The sequence below is a fragment of the Cyanistes caeruleus genome, chromosome 8, assembly GCF_971803275.1.
Source record: "Cyanistes caeruleus chromosome 8, bCyaCae1.hap1.1, whole genome shotgun sequence".
Taxonomy (NCBI): Eukaryota; Metazoa; Chordata; class Aves; order Passeriformes; family Paridae; genus Cyanistes; species Cyanistes caeruleus.
Window position 1 is genome coordinate 4167888 of NC_141708.1, and position 24362 is coordinate 4192249.

Here is a 24362-nt window from a genome sequence, read left to right on the forward strand (position 1 = left end):
TTAGAGACCTGCAATACTCTTGGTTTATTCCATTTACACATGGATTTAACTAACAGTGGTTTTGTGCCCCATCACCTCTTCATTCCGGGGCTGAATCGCTTCCTGAGGACCAAACCATGCAGAGTCTCAGGCGCCTTCTCTTCCCATCCATTTCACTTAGGCACTGATCTCCGTGGAAACTGATGCCAGCTTGGGCTGGGTGAGTCCTGAGCTCGGGTTCTGCACTCAGAATCTTCATTTGCAGCTAACAGTGCTGCACGTGGCTGTGTAGGATGCGAGGCAACGCGTGCGTGGCCATCGAGGACCGAAGGGCTAATCAAGGATCAATAATCGCAATGATCGAGGTGACTGCTTTGGAATATTTAATCAGGGGCAACAATTAAGGTTCTTTTAGATGTTGCAGTTTCAAAGCCTTGAATCCAAGTCAAGTGTTTACCCTTAAGGATTGCACAAATTTCCCCAAATGATGCCTCCTCCCGCCCCAGCTCAGCTCAGCCGCCTGCAGAGCCAGCACAGAAATAAAAATCACATGAAATTGAAATGAACTTTTTCTCCTCTTCCAGTTCCTCATCACTTTTAAATAATTCCCAGCTAAGGATAAAATTTATAATTTAACTGGCATGATAGCCAGGCATGAAGTGCTTCCCAAGGAAATTTTTGGATTTTATAAAGCACAAAGATCTGCCAGAATTCCTCAGCTGAAGTGCTATTGGGTTTTTTGGCTTTATTTCTCTAAATGATATTCAGAGTTTGGAAGTGAAGAAGAATATTTGCTTCCTGGTAGCCTGAATTCCACCAAGATACAAATCTCTGTCTCTTTGAGAATGATAAAAGAAGTCAGGCAGGGTATTGTATACCATCCTGCATTAAGAAAAACTCAGAGGTTAAGGCCATCTGTATTTAGATCCAAGGACAGATGAGACATTTAAATTTTAGTAGCACTCAGTTATACACCTGACATAGAGAAATGGCTGCAATCCTTTTTATCAGGCTGGAGAATAGGCATTAAATGACAAAATATTAGTCAGGCCATAGATCCCCAAAATGTATAAGATCTGCAGCAGCTTCATTAAATCTGTTTTTTATCAGAGAGGAGAGAAGGGTCTGCTACAACATTGCCAGCATTTGAGGCATTGGGCTTTTAGAGAATCACCACCAGATACTTCATCCATCTGTCTATTTTCATATTTATTGTTTTACCAATCACTTTATTCATCCATCTGTTCATCTGTGTAAACCCATTTTTTTAAATTTTAATTTTTATTTATGGACTGACCTTAATAAACTCCCCTCAAGTACCGTGTGTTTATCACTGTCACGGATGAAAACGTTATTAATGACAGCGGGGCCGCGCGGGGAGGACGGGCGCCCTTTAAATTCCTTTTCAGCTGACTGGGCTGCAGCCACTCAGCTGGGAGGGGGTGGCTGGATCGATAAGGTCAGAGTTCAGCCTCTGGTCCCATCTCCTCCATCATCCCCATCACCGCCAGCTGACGATGCCTGCAGGTGGAGCGGGGGCACCACGGCAGCAAAGGCTTTCCCACCCCCTAGGAAAAGCTGGGATGGTTATTTTGGAATGTGTGCGAGGGGACACGTGGATGTCAATGCCAGGGAGCAGCCCAGGGTGTTTGGAGGCCGAGGGGTTCAGCTCTTGCAGGGAAATTCCAGCTGAGCGTAAATTAGGGGTGCGCCAGTCGTTAAACGCTCTCCATGGCCCGCGAAGGAACGGGAGCTGAGCTGGTTTTCAGCAGTCACCAGGGCTGTACTTTCAATCCAGCCACTCAAAACTTCCTCACACCCAGGGCTGATCACCACCACAGAGGCACCTGCAGCAGCCGGGGCTCCAGCACCACACCTGGTTTGGGCAGCGAGCCACGCGCTCCTCTTCACCGCGCCGTTCAGAAAGTGATGCTTGTCACCACTAATCGTGCCCATCCCTAATTTCCCCCAGCAATGGGGGAGATAATTACATGAAAGGTACTGAGAGTGCCTCGAGTGCCTCGAAATTACGCACCTATGGATTAAGAGCGTTTCAAATTTATGACAGGCAATAGTCACGAGGTGGCTATAAATGCTTTACGGGTTCACTTGGTTGACATAAAGCCTAACCTTGCCACAAAAATACATTTTTATTCCTCTGGCTTAAAGCAGGTTTGACAAATACTCTCCAGGATAACTCAACCCTCGCGTTTTATCTTTGCTTGGCCCAGGCGCCGGCTGCGACAGAGTTTTGTCATGAAAGATGGAGCTCTGAGGCTGGGGACATTCCCCTCATGGCTTCATCTCACCTCCCAGCTCATTAGAAACCTTGGGCTCCTGCCTGGCATTTTATTTTGACATCAGAGGTGTAAATCAAGTCATAAACATATTTAAACTAATGTTGTCGAAAATCCGTAATTCTGACAGCGAAATGAGCGGCAAAAAGTGCATATAATATTTGGTGACATGTAATTTTAACTTCATCCCGTCCCTTTGCTTTTGAGACATTGTTACCTGCAGGATAAGGCAATAAAATAAGGATGTACAAGAATGTGTCAAATGTAGGGCTTCCCTAAATTACACTCCCAGGCACAGATTAATACATTTAATACATTCCAGTCATGAGTGAAGTACTTATAGCAGAACAACTGCTCCTTCAGTGATATCATTCACTGGAATGAACTACAGCTAACAGTGACAAGCTGGAAAAATGCCCCCACTTTTCAAACTGTACAAATGGCATTTGGACACAGTAACTCAAAACTGGACACTTCATTTCAAGTTTAAAGCTAGTGGTCCAGTCAAAAGCTATTACTCCATCTTCTTTATTTGTAGTCCATGCTTTTGTGCTCTTTAAGAATCAAATAAATACTGGTGTAATGGTTAGCAACTGCCAGTTCAACGAAAAATACTGCTAAATTCGCCAATAAGTCTTTTTTCTACACACACAAATTTATGACATAAGAACTGAACCCATTCCTGTTACAATGTCTGGATAGTTTTTTAATGTAGAGGGGGACTCACTTTAGTGATAAGAGTTTAAACCTCAACTCCTTTTTCCTTCTCTCTGGATCATACATCTGGATAAGAAGAGCCTGAGACAAACAGTGCCTGTGTGCCAGCTGAGGTGCACTGAGCTGGCCTGTGCTCAGCTCCAGCACAGCTGAGGAAAGAGCTCCCCGTGGCTCTGCACTGACTCTTTCCCTTTTGCACCTCCACTGGGATTATTTAAAAGCAATGAGATCATTTGCACTGAGATTATTTAATTGCAGATTTAATTTAAATCTGCCCCCTGTTCCATGTTATTTTAGGATGGAGAAGGGAAGGAGACTGAGGAGGGTAAAAGCCCACTAAAGCCTTCTCCTTTTCAGTTCTTTATCCTCCTCTTTGCTGACTCTTGCCACCCTGCCCCACCACTGGCTGATGATAATTAGGTCCCAGTTTGTGATCAGCACCAGTGTCCTGTTTCTGTGCAAGGGGAGGGAGCAGCACTTCCCTGGGACTGTGAAGAGGAGGGCTCTGCACAGGAACCAGAGCTTGCCCAGGCACTGGGGCTGCTCCTTTCCATCCTCTGCAGCACCATGTGCAGCAGATATTTCGTTTCTGGTTGATGTACCTATGCAAAATAAGCAATCCTCTGCAGGGATCAGGGGCATCAGACATCCAGAGAAATCTCTGCTATGTCCCCACACGGCCCCTGCACCAGGGGTCATGGGGGGCTGGTGAATTAATGGTTATTCCAGACTATGGCTGTGATAAAAAAATGCATTATTAGGTGCTACATCACACCTAGAAAAGCATTTATAGGCTTGGGGGTTACACAGGAACTGTGCTAAACTTCTGCATTTGGCTGATGTGAGAGCCAAGTGGGGACAGTGTGATGAAGGGATAAATATTCCAAGTGCCACTGGAATGGTTCCAAGCTCCCCAGCCAGTTTTCTTTACAGTGTGTGGCAGTAAATGCAACATTAGAACAAGAGATGAACAATGGATTTGTCTCTAAAAGGAGAAAAACTCACACCCTGGCACTTTCTCAGAAAAGTACACAAAGGTGCTGCCCCAGACTCGTGAGATTACTTTCAACTTGTTTGAAGGGAGACAAGGAACAAAACCACAAGTTGCTCTGGATTTTGTGAATCTTCTCCAGCTTCCCCAGGTAGAAATTACAGGCCTGCTCTGTTTTGTCACAGATATTTGCAGCCAGAGCCCTCAAAAACGTGGGGCTGTTCTCATGGCATTTTTCCTCCAGTGCAGGCTCTGTGGTGTCCCATCAGTATCTGAAACACTCAAGAAAAACTGTCTAGAAACAGAAATTATTTTCATTTCTAAGAAATGTCTTACACTGTCTTTTATTCAGTTTCTTAAAGCTGGTGAAGGAGGATTTTATGTTCCAAGTAATTTCATTTAGTGTCATAATTACATCTTGATTAATTGTATCCACACTTAAAATTAGGAGGGGTTTTGGTTTTATTTTTCTGATCTGCAGTGTAGATTTTAAAGATTTTATATGACCACAAGTAATGTGAACTGGGAAGAACTGTGATAACCTGCAAACAAAGCACCTTTTGGGACTGAGAGGGGTAAGTGACAGGTGTGACAGGGGCAGGTTTGTCCCTGGGATCTCTCCAGTGACTTTTTGAGGACACAAAGGCTCTGGCAGTTCTTGTGCAGAGAAAAGCATGATGCTGTTACACACACCTCTGCCACTGCTGGCACCAAAACCACCATGCCTGCTATTATTCTCCTAGGAGAGAAGCTCACCAATTTTCCTTAAAAGATAATCTAGACCCTGGTTTGCATTAGTTCACACCCAGTCCTAACCCAGCTTGGAAACACCTTGGAGCAGAATTCTTTAATTTTTTGGCTTTTACCCACCTGATGGTGGTTTATATGCATCCTTTACCACAGCTAGGGATCCTGGATCAATACAAGTAGGAATGAAAAATAACACTGTGTTCTAAGCTGCTGTGACTAATTCCTTGTATTAGAAATATCAAAAAACAATTCAATCCATATTGCAGGATTTTATCTGAGGCCAAGTACTAATTCAAAATTTTACCTGCTTTTCCATGGAATAATAGCAAAATGTATCCCCAAATCTGGTTTTGACTCATTAAACCCTGTTGACAAAATGATTTGTTTTGAGAATTAAATGAAAGCCTTTTCAGAAGAACTCTCCTCAAATGGAAACAAGGAAATCAGCCCTCAAATGTGTCACCCTTGGAAAACCCAACAGGACATTGGGAGACCTGGTTCTCCTGCTGCAGTGCCTGTGCAGAACACGGAGCACAGAGTAAACTGACAAAATAATTGGATTATACATGCACAATTCAGACTTTCAGTTACTGGGTGCTTTCTTGCTCCTGGTTTCCACAGAAAAGTCAGGTTTTTGTTCCTTAAGTCCTTGTGCTGCTTATTTACATATGAAAAGGTAAGTTTATAAAAGAGCTTTCCTATTTTACTACACCTAATAGTTAATAATTTAAATCTGTAGCCATTATCATCATATAGATTGACACAAATGGCATATGGATCATTCTGGGGATGAGGGTTAGTTTCTTTTAAGAGAGAATTGTTTTAGTTTTTGCAGGAAATTAATCAGGGGAATGGGCTTTGTGGAGCATGGAGCAAATCTAATCTGTTCTTTGTTCAAATTTGCCTTGCTCCAATTCCTAGCAATTGTAGACAACATGCTCTTTTGTTCAGGAGCCACTTGTTACATGCATAATTAGAGACTGCAGTAGCTGTGTTTAAAGAAAAACTGTTTTCCAATGTAATGTGTGATCTTGATAATAGTATTTTCATCAAAGGTAGCAATTACATTCATTAAGCTGGGACTGGCAAGGCAGCAAGGAAATTAAGTGGAAGGTGAATAAAAAGCTCCCCGTTTCTTTTTAAAATCTCTGCCTCTTTATAAGTTGAAATGCACCACGTTGAGCTGGAAACTGGAAAATACATACTGAATATAAGGGGGAAAAAGAAAGAAAGAATGAAAGGAAAAAATAAAGTCCTCCTTAACCTTTCTAAATAATGATCCAGAAGATATCCTAGGGACACCTACTATAGATGCACTTTTCAAATTAAAGGGCTTTATTCTACATTAATTTCTTATGCAAGTTTTAAACGAGCTCAACATATGATTCAGGTCTTTAAAGGCTCCAGGGCTCTCTAGGATTAATTCACTGTTCTTTTCACACATGAATTAATTGTTTTGTGTTCTCAAAAACAGCAAACAGCACATAAATCAACCAGTTTGCAAAAAGGCACAAGGCTGGTGCCTTTTGCAAATCATTGAAGTTTACTCTTTACACTCCATTATTATAATATGCAACTTTTAAAGGAAAAGCTGGAAAAGTAGAACATGTGTTCTTAATTCTAAGTGGATTTCTTGGATGCATAACTCATTTCAGCAGGCTGATTCCTTGAAAGACCAAAGTTGTGGGGCACTGAAAAGCGGTTCTTCCTGCACGCTAATTGTATTTTTCCCAATTAATAAATCAATTACACGTCACTAATATATTTGCAAAGATTCCCACATAAAAAGAGCTAGTTGTGATGGGTTTATTTTACCCTCTTTTTGCCTTAAACTTTGGAAGAGTGAAATTTTCAGATGGAAAAAGGTGAAAATCTAAAGATGTGAGCACAGAGCCCTGCGAGGGCCATGCCCAGCCCGTGGGCTCCCCCAGACACTCCTGCTGAGCACACACACAGCAAGCTCATTTTTAACCTCCAAAATCCAGTCCTGAGTTTATTCCAGGCACTGTGGGGCTATCCAGTTTTTATCCCAGGCTATTTATCCCAGGCTAAGTGGGGGAAGTGTCTGTCCCTTCCTAGCTTTGCCCTGTGTTGACAGCAAGGGCAGGGCACTGCTGCTGGCACTGCTGCTGCAGATCAGGGCTGAGGCACGATTTTGCAGGAAAATCCCCCAATTCAGGGTCTCAGCCAGCAAACCAAAGCAGGTGACACCTGTAGCAAGGTGAAGTTTAATTTACCAGCACTCAGGACAGGTACTGAGGAGGGTGGGGGCAGGAGCTGTGCTCCCTCCTCAGCAGGGATGTCCCAGCCCACTCCCACAAGGTAAGAGAGAAAACCACAGCCAGAACCCAGCTGCCCGTGACTCCAAAAATAACTGTTTCTCCTTCTGCCCTTCCCAGAAATAGAATCTGAAACCACAGCATCTTGGCCAAATTGGAATTTGCATAGTTCTGCGAAGCATTTCCTTCAGTTAGGAATGATTTAATTATTCTTCACTTCCTCTTCTAGAAATCATTCCTGGATAATGAGGTTAGCATAGAGCAGATATGTTTCAGTCAAGGGATAGATGTAATTTAGTGCCAGAAGGCTTTTACAGTTGAAAAAAAAAAAAAAAGAAGAAAAAAAAAAAAGATTTTTGGACACTTCTAAATAGAAGCAGCAGGATAAAGAAGGTTTGCTATTAAATTAGAACAGTCTGAGACACCAGACCATCGGGTGCTTTAACCCAGTGCTGTGTCAGCCCCTGAAGAATCAGAGCACAACCAGCACGCCCCTGCAGCCCAGATTCTTACACAAGGGTAACAAGGCACATTTTAAATAATTATTAAATAATGGCAAGCTGCATTACTGCCAGAGAATTGTTTATCTCTGCAAATTGGATCGCTGAAGTCAAGGCGCAGTAGAGCTAAAATTCTTCCAGCATTAAATGGAAGATTCGTTGCTGCACCTTCCTTTGGTCCTTGGAAACTGAATCCTGCGTGGCACTAAAATGTGTTTCATGACAAATATCCTACTGAATCCAGCTTTTATTATTCAAGCAACAGTCAAAATGTAACCTGCCTTATCAATCAAATGTTGGCACTGCTGCAATTAAACCCAGAAAATTATTTTCCTTCTGAAGCCTGGCTGAACAGACATTGAGGACCAACTCTATCTTCAGCAGCTCCATTGACCAAACAAGTTCTCTGGAACTTTTCACTATTGAACTATGCTTCCAGAACCTTAACTTTTATTTGTTAATTATTCCTGGATTATTTTTATGTCAGTTTAGCAAATTTCTTCTACAGAAAACCAAGGAGTATCCAGAGAAGCTAATGTCAAACATGTAATTATCATGTCTTTGGGTATGAGCTAAACAAAAGCAGAAAACCTCAGCAAAACAGTATTAAATTAAACCTGCTCTGCTTATACTGAAAAAATTGCATTTAATTTGCATATTTACAATGCAAATTAGGGAACAGAAGAATTTTACAGGGTGTCCTTGAAAACAATTCAGGCCAAAAACATCCAAGACAATTGAAGCAAACTCAGTGTGATGAGAAGATGGATCAGAAAATGATGCTGTCATTGCTTGAGACTTGGCTGAATATTCCTGACTGAAGGCATCAAACAGCCCCTCTTTATCCTCACTAAAAAAGTCACTAAAAAACTTGTTTTTAGTTTGTCTAAGTCCTTCAATGTTAGCAGCTCTACAGTTACTGAGAGAGAATAGTTTCAGAAAGATGTAAATCCAAATGATCTCGAAAGACAAAATATATAAAAATGCTATTACTGTCTAGTGAGACTGCACATATTTTTGATTTATATTTCTAAATATTTCACCAGAAAAAAATGTTACAGCATACACTGCATGTTCCTTTGAACATTAAACAAGCTATTAGGAAACACACTGGTTATTTTTAGTTACCCTGAATACATTCTGGGGGCTGAGGAAAAGCATTTCTTCAGCTTTTTGTGTATCCAGCACCAGCTCAGGGAAGTCAGACAGCTGCTTTCAAAGCAGACTGGGCTTCCAAGTGAGCTTAGCTCGGTAGAAGAACTTGAAATGTGTCTCTCACCAAAAGATTTTCAAGTGGAAATGCAATAATATGTTAATTAGAAAAGTCTTTACACAGCAAAAGGCTCCTAAAGAACAATAACTCTGTAGTTCATGTAAGCCTTTTCTAACACAATCTTTACATGGGGAAAAGCAAATATGAAAGAAAGAACAACAGCATAGAAAAGATGATATAAAATGTTGTATTTGAGTATTTCCCGAGTAGTGATGAAACCCTTCAGTGGAAATCTGCTTTGATCACCAACCAGAACAGAACTAGAGACACCAGACATGACATGACAGAGTCATTCTCTCCTGGTACAAAACCTGCAAGATCTGGTATCAATTTTAAATGACAGATCATTATAACCATGAACTGATACACAAGATTAGCATTTAATCAAGTCAAAAATTAAATTCAGGCACTTTTTAATACATTCTCAATACATGTCTTTTCTTCAGGGAAGCTCATATGCAACATTTGATACTGAAGTTGTTGTTCCAGCACAGACTGGATGGACAAAGAGCATAAAATGAGAAAAGCCACTTAAAAATACATATTGAGTAGCTAAATACAATATACATATTGAGTAATACAAAAGTAGCTTAATACATAAGAGCAGCTTAAAAGCTCAGAAAGCCTCACACTGAGGCTCTGAGCATTGCCCACACCAGCTCTGCAGCCTCTGCCCACAGAATTGCCATTTATGACCTCCCACAAATGCCTGTCCCAAACCAGAACAAGGGCTGGGGAGCACAGGCAGCTCTGAACAGCTCCTGGACAACAGCACAGCACTTCTCAATCCTAACCAAACATCTGAGTTCAGAGCAGCAATGGAATCAGGCTTGAGGGGAGGAAATAATGCAAGGCTGGACAGGGCTTGGAGCAGCCTGGGACAGGGGAAGGTGTCCCTGCCCATGGCAGGGGTGGCACTGGATGAGCTTTAAGGTCCCTTCCAACCCAAACCATCCTGTGACTCTCTAAATTAACTCTCCACAGAATCAGTGACCAGAGTAGGCAATGCTCCCCACACAGGTACCTGTCCTCTTAAAACAACAAGGAAAGTTACTCAGGGGTTGTAATTGATTTGTGCACATATTCCTCCACAGAATTTTGTATACAAATACAATACATGATTTATTTCTTTCAAAACTCTATACAAAATACAGCATAAATAACAAAGACGTTAAATATTTACAGCTGTAACATTAGTTAAAGGCTTGAGCTTTCTTTATTGAGAAAAAAAGCTCATCAGCTACTGTTGAATAGCTGATGAGGATGTTCAGGTTGTTTCCTGGACTCAGGCATCCCATATCAGACTGTGAGGAATCACATTCATCTCATTTTCTCCTGCTTATTTTTTCAAATGGATACCTGACACGATTCTACACAAAGAGAGAGTCTTTTTACATAATCCTGGATATCCAGCCCTTAACAGTCCTTCAAAGAGCTCTGCACTTTCCTCCACAAAGGATTTGCTTCTGGCACTGTATTGAATCAGTTAAGTATTGCCAGTCCTCAGCCTCACACAAAACTGCAGATGCCAAGCTGAGAGTGTCTCAAACCAGGAGATCATAAAACCAAAACTAAACCCTGTTTTCTGTGGACACTCACGTGAGCAAAGCAGATTAAACCTCAGCAGCCAAGGACATGGTGATCAATATTAACTCAAGCATTTTGCAGTGTGGTTATGATTATTTTTGATTCACAAACAGACTGTGCTGAGAAGAATAACTGTAGTTAAATGTTGTAGTGTCTGTAGTTTTAATTCTAATCTAAATTTCCCCAGCTGTTTTAATTCAGCTGAAAGAAAGCCTGCAAGCAAATCTGAAATGTATTAATAATGATGATAATTAATAATAATATTGCTAGAAGAAAACTTCAGAAACCATCTAGTCTACCTTCCTACTCTTGTATTTTTGAAAATCTCAAAGCTCTTGCTCAAACTGATATGGGAGGGGCGTTTTTTTATTGGCATAAGGATAATCACCACAATAATTCTTTGCCCATTAACAGGCAAAGCGTGTATATAGAGGGATTAATTCACTAAAGCAGTTACTTCCCTTTGAAGTCAGAGAACTTTTTAATAGTGCTTTTCATCCTTGCTTGTTTCTTTGTCTAAGGCACTGCTTGTTTTACAAATCCCACTTGTTAAGTGTCATTGCCCTGGTTTTGCTAGGAAATCCTCTGGGAGTCTCAGCCTATAACATTCTAAGCTCCACTCAGAGTGAATCATCAGTGAAAGGCAAGCTTTAAAAATGAGATTCTTCCAAGTCAGCCAAAACCAGAAAACCAATCCTTCCCTCCCCAAAACACTTGAAACAGATTGCCAATTACAGCAATTAGGATGATTTTTCATATATTAAGCTTCCTGTCTCTTGATTATTAGTTAATTAGCTCTCCAGCACTGAAGAGGTTTCTGCTGTAAATAAAATGTCTAATTTTAGAGTAAACAGAGACAAATAAAAAAAGCAAATACTTCCCAACCCCCTGCCCTTTTTTTTCTCTCTTAAAAAAGGAAAAAAACTGTGCTAGAGAACCACAAAGTTCCAGAAGCAAGGAATTCTAGGCTTTAACAGTTGTAACAGTTTAACAGTACCTCCCTTTAAAGTTTGTGAAATGCATTGAATGTGGAAAGGCCACTGTGAGGTAGTATCACACACTCCCATTATCCAGCTTCTATCTGTCCTTTTGCAGAACTACTAGAGCTTTTTTAACCCCATTTCAGAAAGATTTCAACTCAACCTTTTATGAAAGGAGAACTATAAATAGGCTCTTAGATTAAAACCCTTAACAGCTGAGAAGGGAGGTGGATATTATCCACCTTTCAGGAGTACAAATTGGGGCTGCAAGGGCTTAATTACAGAGATATCCTTAAGAACACACTGAAGGCTGCTATAAAAATGACTCCAATTACAGCAGCTCCACAGACATCACTCCACCTGGGAGAGAGGAAACCACCACTTCTCTCTCTTTGCACCCCATGCTAATGCAGGCAACACATCCCAACTGCAGCTCCACGCCACACACCAGCTCTGCTGCACGTGGAGAGTCCCATCTCCCAGGTGGATTATCAGGAATGCCACGGATTTGGATTCCTTTGTTTTTACTTCGAAGTCTCCAAGTGGAGATGAACTGCTGGCATGACCTAAGGGAGCTAAATCCACTGCTGGGAAGTCTCTCAGGCAGAAGGAAGTTTGGATTTGAACGTGGAATTCATGGTTTCACATGAATTACTCACTCTCCTGAAATGGGGAATTGGTGGTTTTCCCTATGAATTCACTGTGACGATGTATTCTTATTTATGATGTCATCAATGCCTTCTGTAATTATAAATAAATGGGAAATTCACAATCAGTGTTCAGGGGAATAATTTTCATATAGCATCAAGAAAGTCCTTATGGTTTCAGTACTCCTGTGCTAAGAATTTTGCAATTGTGCTCAACTGGATATTTGAAGTTCCTTCATATATTGTACCTGAAATCAGAAGAAAAAAAAAAAACAACCAAAAAACCACAGTGAATTTATGAAGAGAGACCAAAATATCATCCTAAAGTCCAGTTAGAACCTTCACAATTATGAAATGAAGCTTTACTGTGCAAGTGCTAGCACACCACTGTAATTATTTATATAGTATCATAAGTGTTCATATTTTATTGCCTGTAACAATTAAAGCACTTTTCTGGTTGGCACCACATAATGCAAAGACATTTTCCTGAAAAGCAATTCCTAAATAGCCAACAAAAATGAAGAAGTTCCAAATGCTATTATAAATGAAAACCAAAGGAGAATATTGTTAAAAATATCAAACTGTTGTGTCCAAGGATTATCCTGATAAACAAGAAATCCTTGAAAAGAAAACTCCACATGGATTCAGATCTTAAAGTCAATGAAAGTATTTTCAATTATTTTATTTCTTTTTACAGAGATTTTCTTAACAGAATGGGACACAGTGTTTGTGTCTACATTGTTGGCATCTAATAAAATATTTTAACTAGCCTTGCACATACATACATTTATACCTAAAGTTTTATATCTGAGCCTTTGAATTAGTGTTGACACAAGTCTCAAGGCAAAAACATCCTGAGAAAAAAAGCCAGCCCTTCTCCCTCAAACTTTATCAGCACTAAAGCTCCAAGAGATACTTGGTAAGAAAGTGTCACTCACCTATCTTGCAGTCACGGTAGTACTTCTCTATTGGGTAATTTTTGGTGAATCCAACACCTCCCATCCATTCAATGCATTTACTGGTTGTCAGTGTTGCAACCTACAGAGAGAGTTTCAGAGTTACAGCATTCAACTTCGTGGCAATGGTGGTGAAACTTAAACTTTTTACTTAATTATTAACAAAACAGGGAATAAAGCAGTGACTTAGAACAAGAAGGAAGAAGGATGGGTGTTTTGGTATTCATCATCAGCAAGCCATTTCAGAATAAAAACAACAAAACAAAGGACATCAGGAGTTAACTAATTGTTACAGCAACAGTTTCTATGCTGCCCTGTACAAAAGTCCAGCAGTGGTATCCAACACAGCAATTGCAAAGAGGGAGAAGTCATCCAGTTTTGAGTCATTTTAAGACTCACAGATGTGACCAGCAGAGCTGAAATGGTCACAAATGAACTCTTTACAGTGTCATTTCTCATGCCACAATAAGATTTCTGAGAAAATTAAATCTCTCTAGATAAGTGAAAATATTAATTCACTTTCCTCTTTTAGTGTTGCTGGTTGGTTTTAAAAATTTTATTTAGGGGCATAAGCAGCTTATTCATTGGTGACTTACTTTAGATTCTGTGCATGGACTGAGAAACACAGAATGGTTTGGGGCTGGAGGGGATCTTAAAACTCATCTCATTCCAACCCTGCTGCAATGGGCAGAGACACCCTCCACTAGCCCAGGTTGCTCCAAGCCCCATCTGACTTGGCCTTGAACACCTCTAAGGATGTGGCATCCGAGATAAAAGTACATGCAGAGATTTCACAGCAAAGATGAATTAGGAGTTACAGAGTGAGAAACAGAAGCAGCTTCAGCAGCAGTGGAATGAAGGAGTTAGGGAGCTGCAGGTACCTCAGCAGTGAAGTATTTGGCCATGCTGGCCTCCTTGATGGCCGGCCTGCCCGCCTCTACCAGCCGTGCCGCGTTGTAGGTCAGCAGCCTGGCTGCCTCCAGCTGCGTGGCCACCTGGGCAATCTGGTGCTGCATCCCCTGCAACAGCACCACAGCACTCAGACAGAGCCACAGCCCCACTGGAGCAACCAGCAACAGCCACTCTGCTCACCACAGAATGAACCTGCACTCTGAAATAAAAATGTGAAATCCAGGTGGGAAGTAATTCCCTGTTCCTTCTGTGTTTATCACCAGAGGTTGGGAAAACTCCTGGGACACGCAAGTGCTTCCAGGAACTGCAGTCCCATTTTCCCCTTTTCTGTCCTTGGATTCAGGAGCCCTGGGGTTCCTTTTGCCTGCCTGGCTGGAGAGAGGGTTACCTATTTAAACCCAGGAATATAAAGGAAAATTTTATCCCCATCTCAGCATCCTCCTCAGGATTACAAAGGCATGAGGAAGTCAGAGCTGCGTTTGCATTTTGCAGCTGTTCACTGAGACAAAACCAGGTTTGGCTCCCTAATGAGCTTAACCAAGGAAGACTTGTAAACAAGTATTTCTTGAATAAAGTGGAGAACTAGCAAGGTGACAACTCCTTTCTTTGTCCCAGAGGCACAAGACAAGATTTAGAAGCAGCTTAAAGGTACAGAGGACACGACTGAGGAATGGATTCAAGGGGAAGGAAAGAGGTGATGGAGCTCATATCTGAATGGTATTACAGAAGAATGGGTTTATTTAAGAACACCCAAATATTATGATCATTGAAAATGAACATTTAGTAGTCTAAAACACAATGAAATCTTTCATCTTATTAGAACATTAACACCATTCCCTCAGATCTGCAGAAATATATAGGCAGGTCAAAATACCAAAATGATTTGGCAATTATAAATTCCATTTCCCATTCAAAAGACGTAGTTCCAATCATTTCCTAGGTATCTATGAGTGCTTCCTAAAATTTGCATAAATTATGAGTAGTGCTAATGTTCCTTCTCTTCAGCTGAGATGTAGGTTTCTTTTAACAAGAAAATTACTATAGTAATTACAATTATGTAGCTCCCTTATTAAACTATACATCATTTTTGCAACAAAGAGTCTTTTTTGCTGTAAGAAACAGATATTATAATGAAAACTAAATGTCTTTGTACAACACAGGAAATCTAATAATTCAATCAGTTTTCCTCATCTTTTTATCATTTCTAGTGTCTCCAGAAAAAGCCCTTCCCCTACACCTCATGAAAGGGTATAAAAACTGGAGCACATTCAGTACAATGTGATATTAAAACCAGAAGGGAGTTCCATGTGTATTATTTTCAAAGATGAGTTATCAAGCAAAAGGAGTATGTTAATATTTTAAATTTTTCAGTTATTTGTGTGGCACTTGCATAGGCACACAGCACTGAATTGATGGATTTTAAGTGGCAGATGAACATTCATCCAGAATTTTTTTTTGATAAATTCTTAAATATTGAGGAGGAAAGACAAGACATGAAGTGGAACGTGAATTATGCAAATCATAATATTAATTTTACTCTTTTTTTTTTGTGGTCACTATTCTTTCCTGGAGGAAACACCCCATGTGCCCATTAACAAGTACCTGGAAATCAAACACGCTTTTCCCAAACTGGACTCTCTCCTTTGTGTAAGGAACTGTATGGTCAAAACACCCCTGGGCCAGTCCCAACATCTGTGAGGAAAAATAAGGATATGGTCAGAAAAAATGGATTCTTTGAATGCACCTAATGGAGATGATAATAATTGGTCATTTTCTGGTCAGGCAGATTGATATCCAAGAGAAAAGTTGTTTTCTTCCTAGATATTGCTAAAACTTCTATAGAGAATTCTAGGAGCCAGAATTTTACAGCTATCAGACAAACTGAGGTGAGTTATAATAAAGAAAAGTTTGAGGAACAAACCTATTACATGCCCATTTTTTACCATAGGCAAGTATTTGTGAATACACTACTACTCATTTTTTGAGCAAAACTTATGGGTCAACAGTAATTGCAAAAATATTAAGTAGCTTTTTTTGGAATATTTGTAATTGCATAAGAAAATGACTGTAAACTGAAGATCTATAGATCTACATTACCCTATTAAAGGAAAAATAATCTGAATTATTAATCAAAACTATTTTCATAATCAAAATAATTTCTCATTTTCTAGAGGACACCAGACTGCCAGAATTAGCAATTTAGTTCAGAGGTTAGAAACTTAGTGGAGTGGAAGCAGAGATAACAGTTCTTGCACTATCTTCCAACTCTGCAGAACAATTGTACAAGAATTTAAATCAATTTTGTCTTTCCACAAAGGCACAAGCAGTAGAATGTCACATCAGGCAGCTGAGAAAAACTGCCTTCAATGATGTAGAACAGAAAAAAACTGATACATAGGAAAACAATAAAAGAAAATATTGCAGTCTGCTGCTAATCAGCCCCATTACCAGATTTGTCATCTCCTCATAGAAATTATAAGGACCAAGCACATCAACTTCAGCACCTGTAATAATATTGCAGCTGCCTTGCACTAAAACCATCTGAAACTGTTTTCAAAGCCACGATTACATTTTATAAGATCTTCATTATCTTTTAAAATGATTACTGCTGCAAAACTAAACTCAATACCACAGGGCTTTAGAGCTGCTGTTCTTGTCAAGTCCATTTCTCTTAATTTGAAGGTGCCAAGAAAGCAGTAACTAAGATATAACAACTACCTGACCTTAACTTTTAATTAAGGTGTAACTTGGAGTAATTAAGAGTAAAATCCAGACCATGTATTTTACTGCCAGAGCCTTTATATTATTTATATCTCTGGGAACAATGGGGCCCACAGCCCTTTTTAAATGCCATATCAGACCAAGTTTAATCAGAGGTAATCTTTAGAAATGACTGAAAAGCCAGCCCAATTATCAGCACAGTGTACTGCCATGTGGAAAACCTCAGCTTCATGAAGATCATTTCTTCTGGTCTGTATGCAAACCAAGGCAAAAGATAAAGGAGATGGGTAGTACAGAAATATGGCACAATAAAGTATAAACAAAGAAAATATGGCTTTCAAAAGTAAATTGAAAATATAAAAACTTATCACAAGTTATTTTATTCTGGGGCTGAACCTGATTTCCACTGAGATCAGCAGCATTCTGACATCCAAACTGACTACAGCAAAATACAACATTTTGAAATAATTTCAAGGTCAGTAAATATTTTCCCTTAAGATGCCATACAGTGCAATTCTCAAACACAACAATGAACTGGATCTGCTAGAGAAAGCATTAATTTTAAAAATAAGTTGATTTTTAAAAATAAGCTGTTGGGAAAACATCAGTTAACACTAGGTTACATTTGCCAGCCCCATACAATCCCAGCTGGAAGCATTAATATTATACATTTCAGCGTGTTTAATTTTCCAAAGTTAGTTTTCTTTGTAAAATAAATTTTCATAGTGGAAGACAAGAATGTGGACATAATTCAGTATCAAAAAGTTAACGACCAAAGACGAGCTAATTGCCATTTAATGTTTTTTTAAGTCTGTTACTTATGTCACTCCAGGTGAATTTTCCCACTGGCAGTTGTTCCCATCTTCACCGTGACTTTGCTACGGGAACAGTGACATCTAGTGGCAATTGAGCTTTTAATAAAGTATTTTCTAAACTGCTTTAAATATTCCACAAATTTCAGTCCAAACTCAAATTATATCCTGGCTGTGCTCAGTAATAAAGCAAATCACCCACCTGGGCAGCAATCCCTATCCTGCCAGTATTGAGCGTTCCAATGGCGTATTTATAGCCTTGTCCAACTTGTCCCAGGATATTGCTCTCAGGAACCTAAAAAATAAAACCACCCAATTATTCCTGCTCTATTCTGCTTTGCAAGTACTGAAAGGGTTCACAAGTTTTATCAATTTCTCCCCAAAAGTGAAGGCATAAGACATAAACCACAATTTGATTCCTAGGATACCTGATTAGAGCATTCCCAGATTCACAAGGCTATAAACTGATGATTGAGAAAAACATCAAAATTTAAGAAATCCAACCCTTCTCTAGACTTGTGTGGAAAATGTTAAAATATGCCCAACAATCAGTGTATCTAAGGGAAAAAAATAGGGAATTTAGTTAATATTCTTTCCTTATGTGTAGTCAGGTTGCAGTTGTGCACAAATTATGCTTCAATAGCTGAACCTACAATACCTTCACGTTGTCAAAGGTGACTGGGCAGGTGGAAGATGCTCGGATTCCCAGCTTGTCCTCCTTTTTCCCCACGTGAAGCCCCTCTGTGTTGCGATCCACTATGAAGCATGTAATTCCTCTGTATCCCTGGGGGGAATTAAAAACAACCAAAAACTGGTTTTCATACTAATATCCCTCAAAATCTACTACCTACATCCAGATTAGGGACAAACCTGATACTTGCCTATTCAGCTGTGCCATTTTTTCCTGGACATATTTTACTATAGAATACTTTCTAGTTTTCCATTTTGCCTTTTAGCAGCAGGAACTTGCCAGCTAAGTCAGAAAGGTTGGAAAAATCTAGGACTGTGAGTCCTGTTACTCAGAACACAACCAGTGCTCTGCTCTCCATCTAAGCAACCATGATCCTGACATTTTTATTTGCCCCGGTTGGAGGAATTTATTAAATTGCTCCCCAAGTCCTCAAGTTTTGTTGGGAAATATTTTTAAAGGTTTGCAGTCAGCTAGGAAAAGGTGCACAGAGTATTAACCTCTACCATCAGATTATTAATATAAAATCCAGTTTCATGTATCAGCAACTGTCACTGAAATGCAAGAATTCTGAAGCAACTTACTAAGGATGGGTCTGTATTTGCCATGACAAAGAAAACTCCTGCATCTTCTGCTAAGCTAATCCACATCTTTGAGCCATTGATAATGTAGTAGTCTCCCTTCTTTTCAGCTCGAGTCTTCAAGGAAAAAGCATCACTGCCAGACCCAGCCTCCGAAAGACAGAAACTCCCTAGCTGTCAAGGGAAGGGAAAAAGCCAATTTAATTTTCACAAATATAAATAAATCCTACAAGGAAAATACTTATAAGCCAGCACAAGTCTCTTAAATTCAAACATTTTAACCTATTGCATTAAAGTAACTGAGCTTCAGCTGTGGAGATTAAGAATAGAAACACTGTGTAATTACACATCTCTCAAAGTCAACTGCTTTACAGTTCTTTTCCACAGTAAATTAAATTTTAATGAAACTAATAAGTGCCCTTCCACTTTTACCTCTCAGCTACTGATGACAGGATGTATCTATATCACCACAGATCTCAGCTCTAACCAGAAAGTTCAACACATTTTCCAGACAGACACACATTAGTCACTGAAAAAAAAAATCCCTCTAATATTATTAAAAAATATTATAGTTTTAATAGTTAAGCAAAGTAAGACTTTGACTCACTGTGTCTTTAGACACCCTGGGCAGGTAAGTTCTCTTTTGTTCTTCTGTTCCATAGGTGGTAAACAACTTATTTGTTAGAGTGTTTTGGAGTTCACACACAAGAGCCACAGCTGGATCAACTTTGGCCAATTCTTCCACTGCCAATATGATTGAAAAAAATGAAGCTCCAGTTCCTCCATATTCTTCCCCAAGCTCAATACTCATCAGCTGAAATGGAAAAGGTGCAAATATATAAATTTGCTGGTCCTGATAGCTGGAAAGGCTAATTGAATCAAGGAATGAACACCAGCATGTTGGCAATGTAAGTCCTCAAGGCACTGAGGACTCCTGATTCTCTCCTCCATCAGCACCTGAAGTCGTGACCTTTCCAGCATCCAATTATGCTTATCCAACTAAAAAAAAAAGTGAGGGAGGGAAGACAAGGAACTAAAAGATAAGGTGAAGTATGTGGTATGGGGGAGATGGAAAAAAAATTACAGTAAAAGATGAAGAGTGATAATGTTGTAAAGAAAGTTGTCATGTGATCGACAACTCCAAAATTTTTAATGATTCATTAGGTCATTTGAATTATATCCCTCAATCTTTTCATCTAAAAATATGAACAAGGCACAGATAGAGATTCATAAAATTGTATTACTTTCCAAATAAAAGATTAGGTAAAAGAGTGCAGACCCCTTGCTCAAACAATCCCTGTACAACGGAGTCTTCCATTTTTGCATTCTCGTCCATTTTTTGCACAAAAGGCGCAACTCGTTCCTGGGCAAATTTGGTCACTGTAATGAAGAGAAGAAAGAAAATGTGTAAATATTCCAACAGTCTCCTTGGGGATCAGTATAACAGGAATGTGGTGTTTATGACAGGTTGTGCACGTGTTCTGGCTCTCCCAGAAAAGTAAGTAGCCCAAGTAATGCAAGGCGTAAAGCACAACTCCCCAAAAAAATTCTCAACATTTGACTAGAAATAATTAAAACAAAATTTTAAGTGAAAATATCCCTTCTACTTAAAACATTTCTGAATTTTAACAACAGAGATAATAGCTACCCATGTCTTTGAGCATGGCCTCCTCTTCAGTGAATGTTTGAAGTGGAGCACAGACAAGCCCATCACTGGCTATGTTTGGCTTAAGTTCTGATTTGAAGGATCTAAAAACACAGGGAGAAACCCTCCAAGGAGCCAAGTGTGCTGGCATGTGTCTTCTCAGCTGTTGGCAACAAACACAGAACATGCAAACAGTTAGATCTGTATGCAGACAGCAACATACAACTTCATATTATATATAATGCTTTTATTCAGTAAATGATGAGGAGATAAAACTTGCATCTAATGTTCAGCTTGAAAGCTTTGGAGAAAATATAACCTCCCCCTCCCCTGTGTCCTAAAAGAAACATCTTTTAATTACTTCCAGTTTTCTTTCTGGAAGTTTACTAACACAAGGTTATCCTAAAAAGTATAAACAAACTTTCTTTTAGTCAATTTTAATGTTTACAGCAAATAAACCCTGCTGACAGTATTTATTTTTATAATGATTTTTGTTGCTAGTGTAACTAATAATTAATGTGTCTTATTTGGTTGATTTATTTTAAAAGCATGGGAAGGAACTAAGTGATTTATGCTTATGCTCCCCATTTCTCCACAATATACAACAATGATTCCAAGAAGCATTGGCTATCCAATCAAAAGAGCAGAGGCTGAGCATTTTACTATGGGGAATAGTATTAAGAATATGTGGCAAAAGTCACAAAAATAAACAGAACAATGGCTTTTGGGAAGAAGCTATACACAGTGATTATCAGGACATAGATAATGTGACAGCTTTGTCCCCCAGACACCTAAAAACTTTTGTGCTCAAAGACTTAATTATCTCCTAGCAGGCTTTAGAAATGTAAGTTTGGTATAAGGCCAATATGCTTTCCAAACACAGAATAATTTCTTAGGATTTTAAAGGAAGCTGGCATAAAGGATCTGGCTCAAAAAGTAATGAGCCAGCAGTAGCTAAAATGTATTCCTGAAAAGCAGCACAGTTGGACTCAAAATCAGCAGGACAGAACAATGGTTCTGCTCTGCTCTCACAGCTCCCCAAACCCAGCCCACTCTGGGGCTGATGTCCACAGATCTGATCTTTGCTACAGATTTCTGTCACTTTTGTTATGTCAGTCTCAAGTGTGGAGACACAAATATCTCACCATGACAACTGCTGACAGAAACCCCCAGGAGAGATACAGCTGTGCCATAAAGTATATGAAAACACATGTCTGCCAACACACATTTTTGGCAGCACTCACTCTTAACCCCAGGGTGAGGAAGAGACTGGCTGTGCCCTAAGCAGGCGCCTGTTCAGCTCCCAGAACACAGGGCAATTCCACAACACACATTGTGATGGCAGCATTCCTCAAAAAACAGCAGAAACTCTGGGGTCAGGAAGTAAAAATTCCTTTGATCCTTCTAATAATTCCCCCTCTTTCATGTTGGCTTTCAACACTTGTCATCTCCCTGGCTGAAGAACTGATGTAAAACACATCGATGAACTCTTGGAGACAACAAGCAGAAGTCTACTGTGATAAGGAAACTCTGATTTTGGCACAAACAGCTGTGTATAAAATAAAACCCAACAACAACAAACAGCCAGAAGTGGTAACAGAGAAGATAAATATTGCTGTGAACATTCAGTGTTTATTCACATTCAATACCCCTGGTGACATAAAACAACTACTGGTGAGCGGGGCTAAATTCTGAATTTATTTGGATGGTCATCAATAGCTGCAACACTTTCAAATGATGATGGTGTTAATGGAGTCACTGTGGTTCTTCACAGAATAAAGAAAACATTGTTTGAATAGAGATTAAACCCCAGGCAACCATGTTCTGGAAGCAGCCAGCCAGGAATGGATTATTTGCAGAACATGCAGCCATGCTGGGATCACCTGACACCCAGGTGTGCAAACATCCACCTGTGCAAGTCTGTCCTTGGCAAGGTGTGAGAAGGAAAAACCCGAGTATAAACATGCACATTTCTATTTAACACCATGCTGCTTGCTGAGCAGTGACAGGGCTACAAACCACACAGGCTTCCTGCTCCTTCCACTACTTCATTTCTGAGTACAAAGAAAAGAGGTTTTCCTCCATGGTGGCATAAATAAAGTGAATCAATGGGAATATAAAACATAAAATCATAGAGTAGTCTGGGTTGGAAGAGACCTTAAAGCCCATCCAGTGTCACCCCCTGCCATGGGCAGGGCCACCTTCCACTATCCCAGGCTGCTCCAAGCCCCATCCAGCCTGGCCTTGGACACTTCCAGGGATGGGGTGGTCAGAGATTGAGACCCTGGGAAATCTGTGCCAGGGCCTCCCCACCCTCACAGTAATCTGGGATTGCCCCTCCTGAAATCATCCCAGGCTTTCCCTCCTTCCCATCACTTTCCCTGAGAGTGGCAGGGAAAGGTATCCTACCCCAGCAGGGGAAATAAAGGTTCAGACATTGATCAACCATGCTTTGGCACATACTTGTTTGAGACATGGCTGAAACAGTGCTGCAGGAGCAAAGGAACATTCCTAAAAAGGTCCTTGGAAAGTTTTAGAACCAGTGGGATGCATCCAAAGGATGGGATTAAAGCTGGCAACAGCCACACAAAGAGCAGCAACTCACAGGGGAATTTCCAGTGTGGAAATTATGTTTTAGCTCAACATTTAGATTTAAAAACTAAATAAATAATCAATGTCACTACAATATTGTGGACCTTTTTTTTTTTTTTCTTAGAAACCATGTAGTATCACTAATTTCAAGCAGTTATTTAAAGAGAATGTGCATTACTTAAATCCTTGGATGCTGCTTCCCTGCCTTTTTTTCCTACTCTTCCTCTGTAGGTAGTGATTTATGCTCCTACCCGATTCAGACTGCTTGCCCTATTAAACACAAGTTTTTGAGATTTGATTGCTGATAACATTGATCTTTCTGTTTATCTCAATTCTTACTTCCACCTCAGCTCTTTAAAAGATCAGTTCTCCTGGCTTCCTCCTGTTTGTTTTGCAATCTTAAACAAGATTTTAATGCTGTACCTGGCAGGAGCATTAAGATAAAAACAGGAAAAAAAAACCCCAAAAACAAAGCAATGTTTTCCTCAGCACACTTTGCTTGCCTTGGTGAATTCTGTATGTATATGGATGTATACTCCTGTATACATCCCAGCTGGTTTCCACACAGCTCCTATTTCCCAGCAGAGCAGCTTCCCAATGGGAAGCTTGCTTTCCTTTATTTCAATTTATTTCCAGAACCACAACACACCCACGAGCTGCATGAGAAGGTCCCGTGCACAGCCAAGGCACGTGTGGCAAAAACATGGGGTCTCTGCACGTCTTGATCACACCTCCAGTGCCACAAGCGTGTTGAGAAAAACAAAGAATACTCGGAATGGAAAGGGACTCACAGGATCCTCCAGGGCAGCTCCTGGTCCCAACAATCCCACCTGGGCATCCCTGGGAGTGTTATCCCAACTCCCGGAGCTCCGGCAGCCTCGGGGCCCTGCCCATTCCCTGGGGAGCCTGGGCAGTGCCAGCCCCCTCTGGGCTGAGATCAGCTTTGATCAGCTCTGATCGGTTTTGATCAGCTTTGATCAGCTGATATCACCTGGGCCTGATACAGAACTAAGGAGACCTCAAAGCGCCTCTGTTGCCAGGACGGTGCTGCGCCCCCGCAACCATTTCTAAGACTCGCAAGAACTTTTCTTAGCACGGACTTGCCCAACACCGCCCCTCCACACACACATTCACAGGGCAGAAGGAGAAAAGGACTTTCCCCCATCACCCCCCACGCCTCGCAGAGCTGCCCCTGCAGCCCGACAGCTCGCGGCCCCACCGCTGGCACCCGCACCCGACACCAGCAGGCTCGGGAGCGCAGCAGAACTCGGTGTAGCTCTGCCGTGCCCCCATTCACCCCGTCCCGCCCTAAAGCGTCACCTTCGCGCAGCCCCTCAGCCAAGCTCCCGCCGCCGCCATTTTAGCGCCCGCCCCGTGACGTCAGGACCACCGCCCGCGTGACGTCAGAATCTCCGTCCCGGTGACGTCAGAGACAACACCCCCCTCCAGCGCTCC

The 24362-nt window shown here is 40.6% G+C and overlaps 1 protein-coding gene across 2 annotated transcripts; it reads right to left on the reverse strand.

The window, feature by feature from the left end:
- Nucleotides 1-8957: 8957 nt before the first annotated feature.
- ACADSB (acyl-CoA dehydrogenase short/branched chain) lies at nt 8958-24349 on the reverse strand. Of its 2 annotated transcripts, none has more exons than XM_023929991.2 (11): nt 24228-24349; nt 20319-20478; nt 19950-20050; nt 19278-19484; nt 18674-18844; nt 18060-18185; nt 17604-17696; nt 15471-15560; nt 13838-13975; nt 12939-13038; nt 8958-12248 (listed from the first exon to the last, which is right to left on the reverse strand). In XM_023929991.2, the coding sequence occupies exons 1-11, from the start codon at nt 24264-24266 to the stop codon at nt 12178-12180; spliced, it is 1296 nt and encodes a 431-aa protein (XP_023785759.1). In that variant the 5' UTR covers nt 24267-24349; the 3' UTR covers nt 8958-12177. The 2 variants fall into 2 exon arrangements, with proteins under 2 accessions (XP_023785759.1, XP_086757319.1); XM_086901193.1 differs by having other exon boundaries at nt 23699-24243.
- Between the last annotated feature and the right edge of the window lie 13 nt (nt 24350-24362).

Excerpts from the sequence above, each read along its gene's own strand:
- ACADSB (XM_023929991.2), bottom strand. The coding sequence starts at position 24,266 with ATGGCGGCGGCGGGAGCTTGGCTGAGGGGCTGCGCGAAG. Across the intron at positions 20,479-24,227 it reads GGCTGAGGGGCTGCGCGAAG|CTGAGAAGACACATGCCAGC; the intron begins GTGACGCTTTAG and ends TGTTGCCAACAG. Across the intron at positions 13,039-13,837 it reads CCAAATACTTCACTGCTGAG|GTTGCAACACTGACAACCAG; the intron begins GTACCTGCAGCT and ends CTCTCTCTGTAG.